Source organism: Brienomyrus brachyistius, unplaced genomic scaffold (genome assembly GCF_023856365.1).
Source record: "Brienomyrus brachyistius isolate T26 unplaced genomic scaffold, BBRACH_0.4 scaffold97, whole genome shotgun sequence".
NCBI lineage: Eukaryota > Metazoa > Chordata > Actinopteri > Osteoglossiformes > Mormyridae > Brienomyrus > Brienomyrus brachyistius.
In genome coordinates, this window is record NW_026042372.1 from 592,131 (window position 1) to 607,351 (window position 15,221).

General features: G+C 45.4%; 1 protein-coding gene across 3 annotated transcripts in view; it reads left to right on the forward strand.

Moving 5' to 3' along the window:
* The first annotated feature begins 5,411 nt into the window (after positions 1-5,411).
* The window catches only part of LOC125727431 (NACHT, LRR and PYD domains-containing protein 12-like), a 40,324-nt gene continuing 30,514 nt past the window's right edge, over positions 5,412-15,221 (forward strand). Inside the window, exons 1-3 of one of the 3 annotated variants that reach the window (XM_049004138.1) lie at positions 5,412-5,610; positions 11,318-11,419; positions 11,949-12,062. In XM_049004138.1, coding sequence (XP_048860095.1) covers positions 11,358-11,419; positions 11,949-12,062 — 176 coding nt within the window. In that variant the 5' untranslated portion in view covers positions 5,412-5,610; positions 11,318-11,357. Of the gene's footprint in view, positions 5,611-11,317; positions 11,420-11,948; positions 12,063-13,160; positions 13,275-15,221 lie in introns of all 3 variants that reach the window. The other 2 variants (XM_049004136.1, XM_049004140.1) reach the window with 2 other exon arrangements.

The window sequence follows — 15,221 nt, forward strand, 5'->3', positions numbered from 1 at the left end:
AAGTGAAAAGTCTTTTGAAAAAGTTATTGGAGGGGGGAGTAATAAGTGAAAGTTGTAATCCTTGGGCAGCACCAATCGTGTTGGTAAAGAAAAAGGATGGTACACTTTGATTTTGTGTGGATTATAGGAAGCTTAATATGGTCACTCATAAGGATGCATACCCACTTCCGAGGGTGGAAGAATCCATGGCCTCATTGAAAAAGTCCGCAGTTCTCAACATTGGATCTTGCGCATGGGTATTGGCAGGTTGGTGTTCACCCAGCTGATAAGAGAACTGCTTTTATTACCCCTATGGGTTTATTCCAGTTTAATCGGATGCCGATGGGGCTGTGTGACTCACCCGGGACGTTACAGAGGTTAGTGGAGAGTTGTTTGGGAGATCAAAATTTTTAGATGTTGCTGTTGTATTTGGACGACATTATAGTGTTTTCTCCAACATTTGATGCACATCTTGCTCATCTGGACTTTGTATTTACTCGCTTGGCGGGTTACGGACTTAAAGTGAAACCAGCAAAGTTCTCTTTATTTCAGGATGGAGTTAGATATCTGGGACACGTGGTTTCTGAAGGAGGAGTCTCTCCAGACCCAGAGAAGTTGCTGGCGGTGGAAGCATGGCGAGCCCCAATCAATAGCCTCCAGCTTCGAGCATTTTTGGGCTTTACTGGGTATTATCGACGGTTTATTAAGGACTTTGCAAAGATTGCTGCTCCCTTGAATGAACTTTTGAGGGGAACATCGAAGAAATATTCTCGTCAGACATCAGGTAATCTACAGTCGTGGACGAGGGGGAAGCACAGGAAATGGCCTTTCAGAGGCTGAAGTGCCTGCTGCAAGCACCAGTGTTGGCTTATGCTGATTCTCAGTCCCCTTTAGGGTTTATACAGATGCCAGTTTGGCTGCATTGGGTGCAGTGTTGGCTTATGCTGATTCTCAGTCCCCTTTAGGGTTTATACAGATGCCAGTGTGGCTGGACTGGGTGCAGTGTTGGCTTATGCTGATTCTCAGTCCCCTTTAGGGTTTATACAGATGCCAGTGTGGCTGGACTGGGTGCAGTGTTGGCTCAAGTGCAAGAAGGGAAGGAGCGTGTGATCGCCTATGCCAGCCGGAGTCTGCGACCAGCGGAGAGGAGCGATAGGAAGTACAGTTCATTCAAGTTGGAGTTGCTGGCATTAAAATGGGCTATTGTTGAAAAGTTTAGGGAGTACTTAACTGCCTCTCCATTTGTGGTATTTACAGACAACAATCCCCTGGCTCATTTAGATACAGCAACGCTGGGAGCCGTGGAACAGCGCTGGGCGGCACAGCTGGCTGGATTCCAGTTTGAAGTCTGTTATCGGCCAGGTGGGATTAATGGGAATGCGGATGCCCTCTCCCGATGGCCGGTGGGATCGGTGTCGAGAGAGGGGGAAGATGAAGAGGAAGGTATCCTACCGGAAGGTGGTGGAAGTGGAGTGGCTCCCGCAGTAGTGCAGGCATGTTTGCAAGCATTTGTTACAGCCCCACCAGACAGCCAGTTACCAGTGAGGGTAAGTGTTAATGCCCAGATGGAGACCGAGGGACTGGGAGCAGGGATGGTGGAGGAGTGGATTGCAGCCCAAAGAGGGGATACAGCAATGGCACGAGTGTGGCTATATGTGGACAGAGGAAAAGAACCTACCCCAAGAGAAAGGGTGTCTGAAGATGGACAGGTCCGCACACTACTGCGTCAGTGGGGTCGACTTTGTGTTCACCAAGGACTGCTTTGTAAGGAGGTGGTGGACCCCAAGACAAGGGAGGAGGTCAAACAGATTTTGGTGCCCTCCTCTTTGCGGAAGCGAGTGATGGAGTGGGTGCATGATGGAGCGGGCCATTTGGCTGCGGAGAAGGTGGGTGTGATGGAGTGGGTGCATGATGGAGCGGGCCATTTGGCTGTGGAGAAGGTGGGTGTGATGGAGTGGGTGCATGATGGAGCGGGCCATTTGGCTGCGGAGAAGGTGGGTGTGATGGAGTGGGTGCATGATGGAGCGGGCCATTTGGCTGCGGAGAAGGTGGGTATGATGGAGTGGGTGCATGATGGAGCGGGCCATTTGGCTGCGGAGAAGGTGGGTGTGATGGAGTGGGTGCATGATGGAGCGGGCCATTTGGCTGCGGAGAAGGTGGGTGTGATGGAGTGGGTGCATGATGGAGCGGGCCATTTGGCTGCGGAGAAGGTGGGTGTGATGGAGTGGGTGCATGATGGAGCGGGTCATTTGGCTGCGGAGAAGGTGGGTGTGATGGAGTGGGTGCATGATGGAGCGGGCCATTTGGCTGTGGAGAAGGTGGGTGGAGTCGCATGGAGACGATTTTTTTGGCCAGGGATGTACAAGCAATTGAAGGAGTATTGCCAAAAGTGCGAACGGTGTGGCTTAAGGAAGACGCCAACCACTAAAGTATGTGCCCCGTTGGTCCCAATTAAATCAATGTATCCCCTTCAGATGGTGTCGGTGGACTTTTTGAGCCTGGAGGCATGAAGAAGTGGAATGTGCTGGTCATAGTGGACCATTTTACACGGTATGCGGTCGCAGTGGCCACTCTGGACCAGACGGCGGTGACAACGGCACAGGCCTTATGGACCCATTTTATTCAGCCATTTGGGGGGTTTGATCAATTGCACTCCGATTAGGGTCCAAATTTTGAAGCAGGGGTTATTCGAGAACTCTGTGAGTTGTATGGAATAAAGACGACGCACATGACCCCATATCACCCCTCAGGGAATGGACAATGTGAGCGGTTTAATCGGACATTATTGGACATGTTGGGGACACTTGCAGAAGCCCAAAAAGAGGAATGGGATAAGTATGTGCTGGAGATGGTGCAGGCTTATAATAACACACCTCATTCCTCTACAGGCTACAGCCCCTATTTCTTAATGTTTGGACGTCATGCTAAATTACCTTTTGACATGTTGGTAGGTGGTGGAGACGGTTTTTCAGGGACGGTGAACAGCTGGGTGTATCAGCACCATAAGAGGTTAGTGGCTGCTTATACCCATGCTCAACATCAGATTAAAAAATCAAGTGCAATGCAGAAAAGGGGTTTTGACCGAAAGGTAAAAGCAGAACCTTTGGTACCAGGACAGAGTACTGGTTTTGAACAGGCGGGCCCGTGGACCAGGGAAATTGAGGAATAGGTGGGAGGTTAAAGCCTATGTTGTTGTGTTGCAACCTAATGTGGAATTGCCAGTGTATGTGGTGAGATCTTCTGGTAATGGACAAGAACGGGTGTTGCACCAAAATCTGAGTCCATGTTGGTTTGATGACCCGGATCCAACCACCGTAGCGGAGGAAACGGAGGTTGAGAGGCCAGCAGTGACTAGTGACTGGAGGGACTGGTGGGCCTACCCTTGGGTCATGGGGAATGGAGGTACTCCAGGGGTCCTGTGGACCTCAGAGCAAGAACAGATTTTACCTCCAATCCAGAGATCAGCGGAGGAACAGAGGCCATTGGCTGTGCGGCGATCTTTGCGGGCGACACGAGGGTTGGTGCCCCAGAGGTATCGGGAATAAAGGTTATGGTGGCGTAAATGTGAGGCCCCATTTAAAAAAAAAAAAAAAAAAAAAAAGAGGGGTTGGATGTAGGTGGGGATTGTGATGCTGATAAGGGTTAATAGGAAACACCTGTGAGGCGGAAGTAGGAACAACATAAATTGCGGGTCCGCGATTGGTGGCAGCGGCGTGGATTCCAGGCGCCACAGGAAAGGTTTGTGGTTCCTTCTAGGAGTTGGATTATGGTTCCTGTTGTGGGTTTTGTTTTCGGGGGATTGGGCTGTCTTCCCCCGACTAGTTAATTTAAATAATATTGTTTGATATGAATTGATGTTTTTCCTTGTGTATTTATGTGTTATTTAGGAGGAACCACACGTGATTTTGGTGTTCATGGCCCTTGTGTTGATGTGAGCTGCCCAGGCCTTTTTATTGTACACGTGTGAACTTTAGCCGGGTGCTTTAGCTGAGTGTGAAGTGTTTTTTAGAGATTGCTGTGCTGAGATCATTGTGTGAGGGGTTGCGGTGTTGCCTGGGTGCTCTATTCACTTATTGGGTCAGGGACGCTGAATTGTGGAATCCTGGTAATAAAGGCTTATTGCTATACTTCTGTTGTGAGCTGTTTCTTATACCTGGTGCCCAGTATAGTCGAGTCACAAACCTGCATCATTGGGGAAATCCGACTGTTCCATCTATGGATCCTGTTGAATCTGCTGTTGGTAAGGTGTGTTTTTCTATACATGCTTTTCAAGAAATAATTTTAAAAAATCAGGACATTCTTTACCCAAAACTACACCTCCGTTCCACATGTTTCATACTGGAATGGCATAGTGGATAATATACCTTGGAAAAAGGTGTGGACTTTACCTTCTAAGTTTTTATCAACAAATAAAGTAGAAGTCACCTTTAAATTGACACAAAGTTTATCCGTCCAAATATTTTCAATCTAGCTGTTCTTTCTGTGAATGTGACTGAAAAACTAATGTTCGTTTATTTTGGTCTTGCCCTTTTGTTGAAAAAGTATGCTCTGATATGCTTAACATGATACAAACAAATGTGTTTTATAATTTTCAGTTTTCTTGTAAAAATGTTTTTTTTGCGGGTTTTTTTGTGACTGGAAGAATACATGTCACGATCGCCGTCGGGCGAGCAGGGAGCGGAGAATCAGGAACTCCGGCTTAGGTAGAACAAACAGACCAGGCGAAACACGGAGCACGACGTCAATGACGGAACTGGGGATACGTACTCTGACTTAAATACACAGGACTGAATAACACAACAAGAAACAACCTCACGTGGAACCCCGACGTTAACGAGGGGGGCGAGGCACGAGCGTGACAATGCAGATAAATTTAATACTATTAATTTTTTATTCGTAAATGTAAATACAATAAATCCAACCTATTTTACCCTGTTCACAAATTAGACCTAATAAATTATATTAATCTAATCAGAAAGTCTAAAAATAAAAAAAACAATCAGAACTGTATCCTGATTTGATCCCTTTTTACCTGATGTATAGATATAGTGCTAAAATGTTCTGTCATATTTGGTAGTGAGATGGTAATCTTTTACTTTGTAATAACTCTTTCTGAATATCTGTTTGTTCTTGTTTTGTTTAATATTCTGTCTGTAAAATGTTACCTGTACATGTTGAGCATTGGAAATAAAGTGTGATTCAATTGTTTAGTTTGACTTTTACTTTGCTGCACCAATTAATATATTTTGATGAAATTATAAAATGACAAAGTTTTGTCTGACGGTCCACCACCCCCAAATCGGTTTGATCCCTCCATTTCTAAATTTCTCAAATCGCCACTGTTAAGTGTTACTGCAGTACCGCTTTTTACATGCACAATCCTCCTGAATGTGCGTTATAATCGAATTACGGTTATTGTTACTAATTAAGTCACATAGATAATATCCCCCCAAAACCCTACGATGTGCCGCAGAGTCCGTGTCCATTTTTTGCATGAAACGGAGCTGATCATTTCCTGCCTGTAAACGAAAGTGAAATTAAGTGTCGAGATTTTAAAGGCAGAGTCGAAAGTTTGTCAAGAAATACTTTATCAAGATTCTGGAATAATTTAAAGATATTCTATGTTTCAAGGTAAGACTATAATAATAAAATGCATATGTTTTACACAGCCTACATATATAGCGGGATTTAAAATAAAACAGCAGATTTGGCAAAAAGCGACAATGTCACGGTTTTTCGGTCTGGTGAGAACAGAATACTTAATCCTTGGCTTCTTATTCCAAATGTAATGAGAAATTTGAGTGTTCAATATAATTAAACATTAAATATACGTCCGTACAGCACAGTAGGTTACTGTACGTGTATCAGAAGAGTTTTCGAATTAACATCAATAATATTTAATTACTTACAGTACGCTCAGCCATGAGTTCGCCTAATATACTGTGCTGCGTAAACATTGTAATATTTTGAAGCTATATTAAGTTTTTCTTTTATTAAGTGTTGGGGATTAATATGCTAGTGTTAAACATAAGGCTTAACATTTTATTAAATCAAAGGTTTTACCACGGATCTGTTCTGTGTTCTCCAATCTGAAATGTTCTGATTAATTGACTGGCTTTGCAGTCGTATTTAAACTGTTTAATGCAAATAGTACGCAATCTGATTTTAATAATCGGTAAAGATTAAGTCAAACGCAACCCACAGCGCAGCTGAATGACAGAAGGTGGTGTATGTATGTATTACACACACACGGGGTTAATTGTGTTGTGTGTGTGTGTGTATAAGTGTGAGCTCTTTATTATCAGTCCCGAAAAGGGCGCAGCAGAGCCATCAAGCAGGAATGAATCACACATCGCGGACACCGAGCGGAGTAAATACGGAGGGGGGGAGTCACACATTTCACCGGAAAATAAACAGACGGTGTGATTTTAGAGACACAAACTTCACTTTTACACAGACGGCGGGTTTGCGCTTGTGGTAACGAAGCATTTTGAGCAACGTTTCTCCTTTTCCCCTGGGAGAAGCAAGGTAAGCGTCCCTTTCCCCAGAGAAAGACAAGACAAGACAGGTTTTCCAACTCTTTCCGTGAGAAGTTATTTGTGAAAAACAAGTTATATACGTGAACAATGAAAACATGTTTGTGCAGTTCAACCATAGCACAATAATATTATGGGTGAGTCAAGGACGACGTATTTGAATCTCCGGATGATTAGTCCATATACGATCAGAATCAATCCATACCTCAATCACCTCACATTCTACTCGTATGTCTACTGGGGGCGGGGGGCACTCTGCCAAGAGTAGTGGAGCCGAACAATCACAACAAATCATTAACAGTAATAAGTTAGAAAGAGATCTCTCAATGGAGGAGATTGATGATTTTATATCGTCCAAGGCGTCTTGGGATTTTTCAATACCATCGATACGAGCCAAAATTCGGTCCAGTACAGAATCGGCACCTCCCGCACTAGAATGGGAGTCATCGTCTTCCTGACTAGCGAATACTCGTCGAACCAATTTTCATTTTTTTTTCTTATCAGTGTGAGAACGAGTTGAGGAAAAAAATGGAAAATCTCTGTAACTTCGACAAGGTTAAAGTATATTGTAATAGTGATTTGGGGGGTTAAATGGTGGAGAAATTAAATAGTTGGGAGCTGAGCAAGACTCTAAGCGGTCGTCCTGTACGAGATCACGTGACTTCTTGGCTTCTGATGAGTCACACCTGTTCTCAGGTAAATAGCCAGATCGGATAGAAAAACTTACTGGACAGTAGCTCTCCAGGACCGGAGATGGAGACCCCTGCTGTACAGTGTTTGATATGGTTTTCAAATTATGATAAAATTCATTTTTATAAAAACACTTTGTAATGTTACAAACATACACAACCTACTGGAAATAAAGCATTGAATTCTATCCCCGAACTTGTCATACTTTTAGGTCCCTTGGAAATCAGCCTTTGTCAGTATCAGAATCAGGAGTGCAGTTGCAGTGCTGTAGGTGTTTAGCAGTGTGACAGATCAGCTGTTTAGGAGGGAGATGGCGAGGGGAGAGAAGCTGTTCCTGTGTCGGGTGTCCTGGTCTGCAGGCTTCTATATCGTCTGCCAGAGGGCAGCAGCTCAGAAAGTCTGTGTCCAGGGTGTGTGGGATCTGTGATGATTCTCCTGCCCTTTCCCTGGATCTTGAGAGAGACAGGTCCTGGACGGAGGGCAGGGGGCACCGATGATCTTTCTGCTGTCCCTACGGTCCGCTGCAGTCTCTTCCTGTCCTGTTTGGTGGCTGCTCCATACCAGACTGTGATGGAGGGCAGGGGGCACCGATGATCTTTCTGCTGTCCCTACGGTCCGCTGCAGTCTCTTCCTGTCCTGTTTGGTGGCTGCTCCATACCAGACTGTGATGGAGGGCAGGGGGCACCGATGATCTTTTCTGCTGTCCCTACGGTCCGCTGCAGTCTCTTCCTGTCCTGTTTGGTGGCTGCTCCATACCAGACTGTGATGGAGGGCAGTGGGGCACCGATGATCTTTTCTGCTGTCCCTACGGTCCGCTGCAGTCTCTTCCTGTCCTGTTTGGTGGCTGCTCCATACCAGACTGTGATGGAGGGCAGGGGGCACCGATGATCTTTCTGCTGTCTGTACGGTCCGCTGCGGTCTCTTCCTGTCCTGTTTGGTGGCTGCTCCATACCAGACTGTGATGGAGGGCAGGGGGGCACCGATGATCTTTCTGCTGTCCCTACGGTCCGCTGCAGTCTCTTCCTGTCCTGTTTGGTGGCTGCTCCATACCAGACTGTGACGGAGGGCAGGGGGCACCGATGATCTTTCTGCTGTCTGTACGGTCCGCTGCGGTCTCTCCCTGTCCTGTTTGGTGGCTGCTCCATACCAGACTGTGATGGAGGGCAGGGGGCACCGATGATCTTTCTGCTGTCTGTACGGTCCGCTGCGGTCTCTTCCTGTCCTGTTTGGTGGCTGCTCCATACCAGACTGTGATGGAGGGCAGGGGGGCACCGATGATCTTTCTGCTGTCCCTACGGTCCGCTGCAGTCTCTTCCTGTCCTGTTTGGTGGCTGCTCCATACCAGACTGTGATGGAGGGCAGGGGGGCACCGATGATCTTTCTGCTGTCTGTACGGTCCGCTGCAGTCTCTTCCTGTCCTGTTTGGTGGCTGCTCCATACCAGACTGTGATGGAGGGCAGGGGGGCACTGATGATCTTTCTGCTGTCTGTACGGTCCGCTGCAGTCTCTTCCTGTCCTGTTTGGTGGCTGCTCCATACCAGACTGTGATGGAGGGCAGGGGGGCACCGATGATCTTTCTGCTGTCCATACGGTCCGCTGCAGTCTCTTCCTGTCCTGTTTGGTGGCTGCTACATACCAGACTGTGATGGAGGGCAGGGGGGCACCGATGATCTTTCTGCTGTCCGTACGGTCCGCTGCAGTCTCTTCCTGTCCTGTTTGGTGGCTGCTCCATACCAGACTGTGATGGAGGAGCAGAGGACAGACTCAGTGACTGCAGTGTAGAACTGGATCAGCAGCTCCTGTGGAAGACTGTACTTCCTCAGTTGTCTCAGGAAGTACATCCTCTGCTGGGCCTTTTTGAGGATGGAGGAGATGTTGGTCTCCCACTTCAGGTCCTGGGAGATGGTGGTACCCAGGAACTTGAAGAACTCCACAGTAGACACTGGGCTGTCTGATATGGTGAGGGGGGGCAGTGATGACGGACGTCTCCTGATGTCCACTGTCATCTCTACAGTCTTGTGTCTGTTCAGCTCCAGGTTGTGCTGACTGCACCAGAGTACCAGCCGCTCCACTTCCTGCCAGTATGCAGACTCATCACCATCCTGAATGAGTCCAATGATGGTGTCGTCTGCAAACTTCAGGAGTTTTACAGCTGAGTTCCTGGAGGTGCAGTCATTGGTGTAGAGGGAGAAGCGCAGTGGGGAGAGGACACATCCTTCAGGGGCACCAATACTGAGGGACCGTGTTTCAGAAGTGACCCCCCAGCCTTACTTGCTGCTTCCTGTCTGTCAGGAAGCTGGTGATCCACTGGCAGGTAGCTGGTGACACGTTGAGCTGGGAGAGTTTGGAGGAGAGGAGATTAGCCACAATGGTGTCGAAAGCCGAACTAAAGTCCACAAACAGGATCCTTGCATAAGTTCCTGGACCGTTGAGATGTTGCAGTATATAATGCAGCCCCATATTCACTGCATCATCCACCGACCTGTTTGCCCGGTAGGCAAACTGCAGGGGATCCAGCTGGTGTCCTGTAATGTCCTTCAGATGGGCTAAAACCAGGCGTTCTGAGGATCTCATGACCACAGACGTCAAGGCGACAGGTGTGTAGTCATTCAGTCCTGTGATGGTGGGTTTCTTGGGGACGGGATAATGGTGGAGCGTTTGAAGCAGGAGGGAACTTCACACAGCTCCAGGGATCTATTGAAGATGCGGGTGAAGATGGGAGCCAGCTGATCAGCACAGGTTCTGAGGCAGGAGGGGGAGACACCGTCTGGTCTGGGGGCTTCTTGGATTTCTGTTTCTGGAACAGCCGGCTCACATCCGCTTCGTGTATTCTGAGTTCCAGGGGGGAGGGTAGGGGGGTGATAGGTGTGATGGAGGTCATTGTTTTTGTACTGTACTGTGTAGATGTACTTTGTTTAAGTACATCTGCCCTCCCCTGGTCTGCTGGAATATCACTGCTGTATACATGCACCCACTGCAGTCATCTACGTTCACTGACAAATGTAGTATGACCAGACGCTTCCGTGCACGACCGTCCACAGCCCCAAAGCAGAAGTATGAATTAGCCCTGGGTTCCTGTGCAGTAAAGATGAGTATTCTGGGATGGGTATTCTGGCATTGATTTTGGTGTTTTACAAGCCTGGATGGGTGTATAAAAAGGATAGATAGTATGGAAACATTACACTGCTCACAAACTAATGCAACAATTGAGTTTATAATGTGTTGTTGATTTACCTATAATGATTGAAACAATATAATCTCACTTGAATCAGTCTGATGTATCAAGCACAATGTACTAATGCAAGCTTGCTTACTGTAAGTAAAGGGATTTCTATTTTCTATGAAGGAACTAACGTTTGCCATAATACAGCTTGCTCAGCAAGGGCCCGGGTCAGCATGACCTGGAAGTGAGATAAAGGTAATTGGGTAATTGGATAAATTTAACTCGACTCAGTATGAAACCGCAAAGGAATTTCTGTGCTGATAAGCAAGATCCATTTCTTTGAACTGTCTGATGACTGCATTTTTTTTGCTATAAGAGATGTATGCACTTGTTGTTCGGGGAGCAGAACACGAGACGCATGATTGCTGAGTGTCTGTTCCCTTCGAGCTCATCGAATAATAAAGTTCTGTCAAACACTTAAACATCGGACTTCGAGAAATTTCTTCCACACCGACCAGGCCCCATGGGTAAAGGCCTGGCTCTGGGAGGGGGGGAGGACCGTGACCCGGGGGAGGGAGAACCTGAATCCATGTTTTTACTCATCATAAGGGGTCTAATGAGCCGCAGTTCGTCTGGTTCCTCACCCAGGACCTGTTTGCCTTGGGTGACCCTACCAGGGGCATAAAGCCCCGGGCAGCTTAGCTCCTGGGATCACTGGAACACGCAAACCCCTCCACCACCATAAGGTGTCGGCTCCAGGAGAGGAGGTTTATACATATATTTATAAAAAATGTGGCATTGAAATTTTGCACTAAACCTCTTTACTATGTGTAATTCTACACATGGAACATAATAGAATGGAGACCCAATTCACCAGTTTGATGTAAAAATGCTGAGTCCTCGATATTGTGTATTTATCTATGTATCTACTTACCCTTCATGTTCACAGAGGCCCCAGCAGGAATCATCTGGTCTGGATCAGCATAGAAATGGATGGATCTGCTTCTGAAATGTGCCCCCCTGTGGGGTGTAACAGAAAGAGCGCTGAGAGGTAACAGTGTTACAGCCCACTAGCATGCATGTCTCTCTGGGTCTATAGTCAGGCCAGAACATAAAAGTAAACTGGGCTCCTAGCTAGGGCTGGTCAGTGGGCAGCACTTTAATATGTGTAGCTTAATAAAAAGACCTCGCCATCTTCTGTCTTCACCGTCTTCTTCCACAATCAGCCAGTTCTTTTATACTAGAGGCGAGTCACAGACCATCCCTCCTATACAAAATGGCCACATAACAAAACTAAACAAACAAACAAAAACATATATAAACAGGTAAAAAGGAACATCAGTCAAGTCTAGTTGTGGAGGTTTTAAACGGTCATACTAAAAGTTTCATATAATATCTAAATTTTAGATGAGACAATTTTCTTAAAAGCTGACTGTAAATAAGTCTGTTTACATCAAGAGCTTCACAGCATATCAAAGTACATGAAGGCAGAGCAGAAGGCTAAACAGCAGTGTGATGCCGTCCCCATTGTATGAATTATATTTATACCATGAGGGTTTCTTTCCTCTCGCTGCCCACAGTGTCCTGATGAAGAGAGCAGACTCCCCTGTACCCAGCTGTGTTTCCATGAAGAGTGACTGGTCAATGGAGCCCCCACCCGCCTTCAGAGAGGGACCTTTTCCTACAGACCAAAGGTAAATGTGCATTTAAACAAACACTGTTAATGACATTCAGACTCTCAGTCAAATGGCACAGAGACACATACAAGCTATGAGGAAAAAACATTTATAATGAATGTACCAATTTTTACCTTTAACAGATTCCATCACCTTGAGAATTTAAACAAAAGTTTTGTCTGTATTCTATATAAATAACATCTGAGGTAAATGGATGAGGATTACTGTAAAACCTGACTTTCTGCGAGCTGGAATTGGAAGTTATTTAATCGCAAAGTAGATTTTAAATTTCAGTCCTCAGCACAGAGCTGGAAATAAACTGGTTTGCCTGTTTCCCCCCCTGCATGTCCATTAAAGAATGACTTGACAATAGATTGTCGTCTTGTGAGACGGATGTTTCTGTTTTGATAACAAATAATTTCACTCTCATGAATTCATTTGATCGTACTCAGACGAAGGCTTTAGTTTAACATGTTTAGTCAAACTGTGTGTCTTAAACAATAAACTACTATCATCAGACAATAAAAGAGAAAGACTATTGGTTTCTTTGCCAAAGGTGACATTTAAATACTTGCTGATTCAGATCATAATTAATGTGACACTGTAGTGGTTCTCATCCCCTGAGTATAAAATAAGATGATTTGTTGATCCAAGAGGGGAAATTCTCTTGTGTTCTGCAGCAAACTGATGTTATTTATATGATTAAAAACAGAGAGCAGCTTTTACCGCATTAAATATGGGACGTTAAGGCTGGCTGTGGGGGCTGCACAGCGACAGCAGGCATTGTGGTGTCTAACGGCAGCAGGCAGGAAAGATCCCCAGTAGCGCTTCTTAGCTGACGGTGGGGGAATGAGCCGGTGGCTGAAGGTGCCCCAATATAGCGCCCCCTGGAGCCTCGGCTGGGTTATGGACCGGGACAGTGGGGCAAGTGCCCTGGGGCCTCAGGACATTAGAAGCTGTGTGTTGCAACATTTATAGTGCAAGCCATGAAATGCGCCCCCCTGTGGGGTGTAAGAGAAAGAGTCCTGAGAGGTAACAGTGTTACAGCCCACTAGCATGCATGTCTCTCTGGGTCTATAGTATGAAGGAGGGTTTGTTTCCTCTCGCTGCCCACAGTGTCCTGATGAAGAGAGCAGACTCCCCTGTACCCAGCTGTGTTTCCCTGAAGAGTGACTGGTCAATGGAGCCCCCACTCAACTTCAGAGAGGGACCTTTTCCTACAGATCAAAGGTAAATGTGCATTTAAACAAACACTGTTAATGACATTCAGACTCTCAGTCAAATGGCACAGAGACACATACAAGCTATGAGGAAAAAACATATTTATAATGAATGCACCAATTTTTACCTTTAACAGATTCCATCACCTTGAGAATTTAAACAAAAGTTTTGTCTGTATTCTATATAAATAACATCTGAGGTAAATGGATGAGGATTACTGTAAAACCTGACTTTCTGCGAGCTGGAATTGGAAGTTATTTAATCGCAAAGTAGATTTTAAATTTCAGTCCTCAGCACAGAGCTGGAAAACAACTGGTTTGCCTGTTTCCCCCCTCTGCATGTCCATTAAAGAATGACTCGACAATAGATTGTCGTCTTGTGAGACGGATGTTTCTGTTTTGATAACAAATAATTTCACTCTCATGAATTCATTAGATCATACTCAGACGAAGGCTTTAGTTTAACATGTTTAGTCAAACTGTGTGGCTTAAACAATAAACTACTATCATCAGACAAAAAAAGAGAAAGACTATTGGTTTCTTTGCCAAAGGTGACATTTAAATACTTGCTGATTCAGATCATAATTAATGTGACACTGTAGTGGTTCTCATCCCCTGAGTATAAAATAAGATGATTTGTTGATCCAAGAGGGGAAATTCTCTTGTGTTCAGCAGCAAAGTGTTATGTTATTTATATGATTAAAAACAGAGAGCAGCTTTTACCGCATTAAATATGGGACGTTAAGGCTGGCTGTGGGGGCTGCACATCGACAGCAGGCATTGTGGGGTCTAACGGCAGCAGGCAGGAAAGATCCCCAGTAGCTCAGCTTAGCTCACGGTGGGGGAATGAGCCGGTGGCTGAAGGTGCTCCAAGATAGCGCCCCCTGGAGCCTCGGCTGGGTTATGGACCGGGACAGTGGGGCCAGTGCCCTGGGGCCTCAGGACATTAGAAACTGTGTGTTGCAACATTTATAGTGCAAGCCATGAAATGCACCCCCCTGTGGGGTGTAACAGAAAGAGCCCTGAGAGGTAACAGTGTTACAGCCCACTAGCAGGCATGTCTCTCTGGGTCTTTAGTCAGGCCATAGGGCACTTGGCACACGCCAGTCGCCTGGGGTAGTTGGTACAGTTTTTCGAAACTCTTGCTGGATGTGTTATCGTAGCAGCACATCCAAATCCTCAAACCTGCTCAGAGCAGGTTTGTTCTGCGTAAACTAGGATTAGCTCACAGACTTAATAGTGTCCGTGCATGGAAATGGGTTCAGTCATGGCCTCACCATTCATATACGTAAAATCAACGAACACATACATACATACACAAACTCATACATACAAACATATATATATATATATATATATATATATATATGAATGAAATGTCATGTTTGTACTTTAACTTGATTGTATTTTATCTGTAATTATGACAATAAAAGAATGATGAAACACTGGAACCGTAATAATACATTCAAGTGATAAATACAATAACTAAAAACTACTTACACATTTGTCGGACACTTTTTGCCAGCCGTCTTTTCTGGTTTGGGTCGCTTTTGATGTGTTTCCTTTAGTAGATGCTAAATCTTTGAATTCATCATACTCCTCTGTAACATTCCCCTCGGATTGATGGCCGAAAGACTTGACTGATGGTTCACGATTTATTTAAAATAAATTAATTACCAAAAAAAAAACGTAGCCAGCGTAAGAGCTTGTGTCTTTACCAGGGGGGGCTTAAACCATTTACAAAATATCATAAAGCAAAACACAAACACGTTCTTCGCTTAGCTTAGCTTAACGATGTTCTGGTAACTGAAAAAAATGGAAGTCCCTCAAAAAAAGGGTCCCACTAAATAAAACTAGATAAGCATAAATGAATGTATACAAATGACTACAGAATACAAACGTATATTAAAAAATATGCAATACGCAACTCAATATGTTTTGTAACATTAATTAGTCT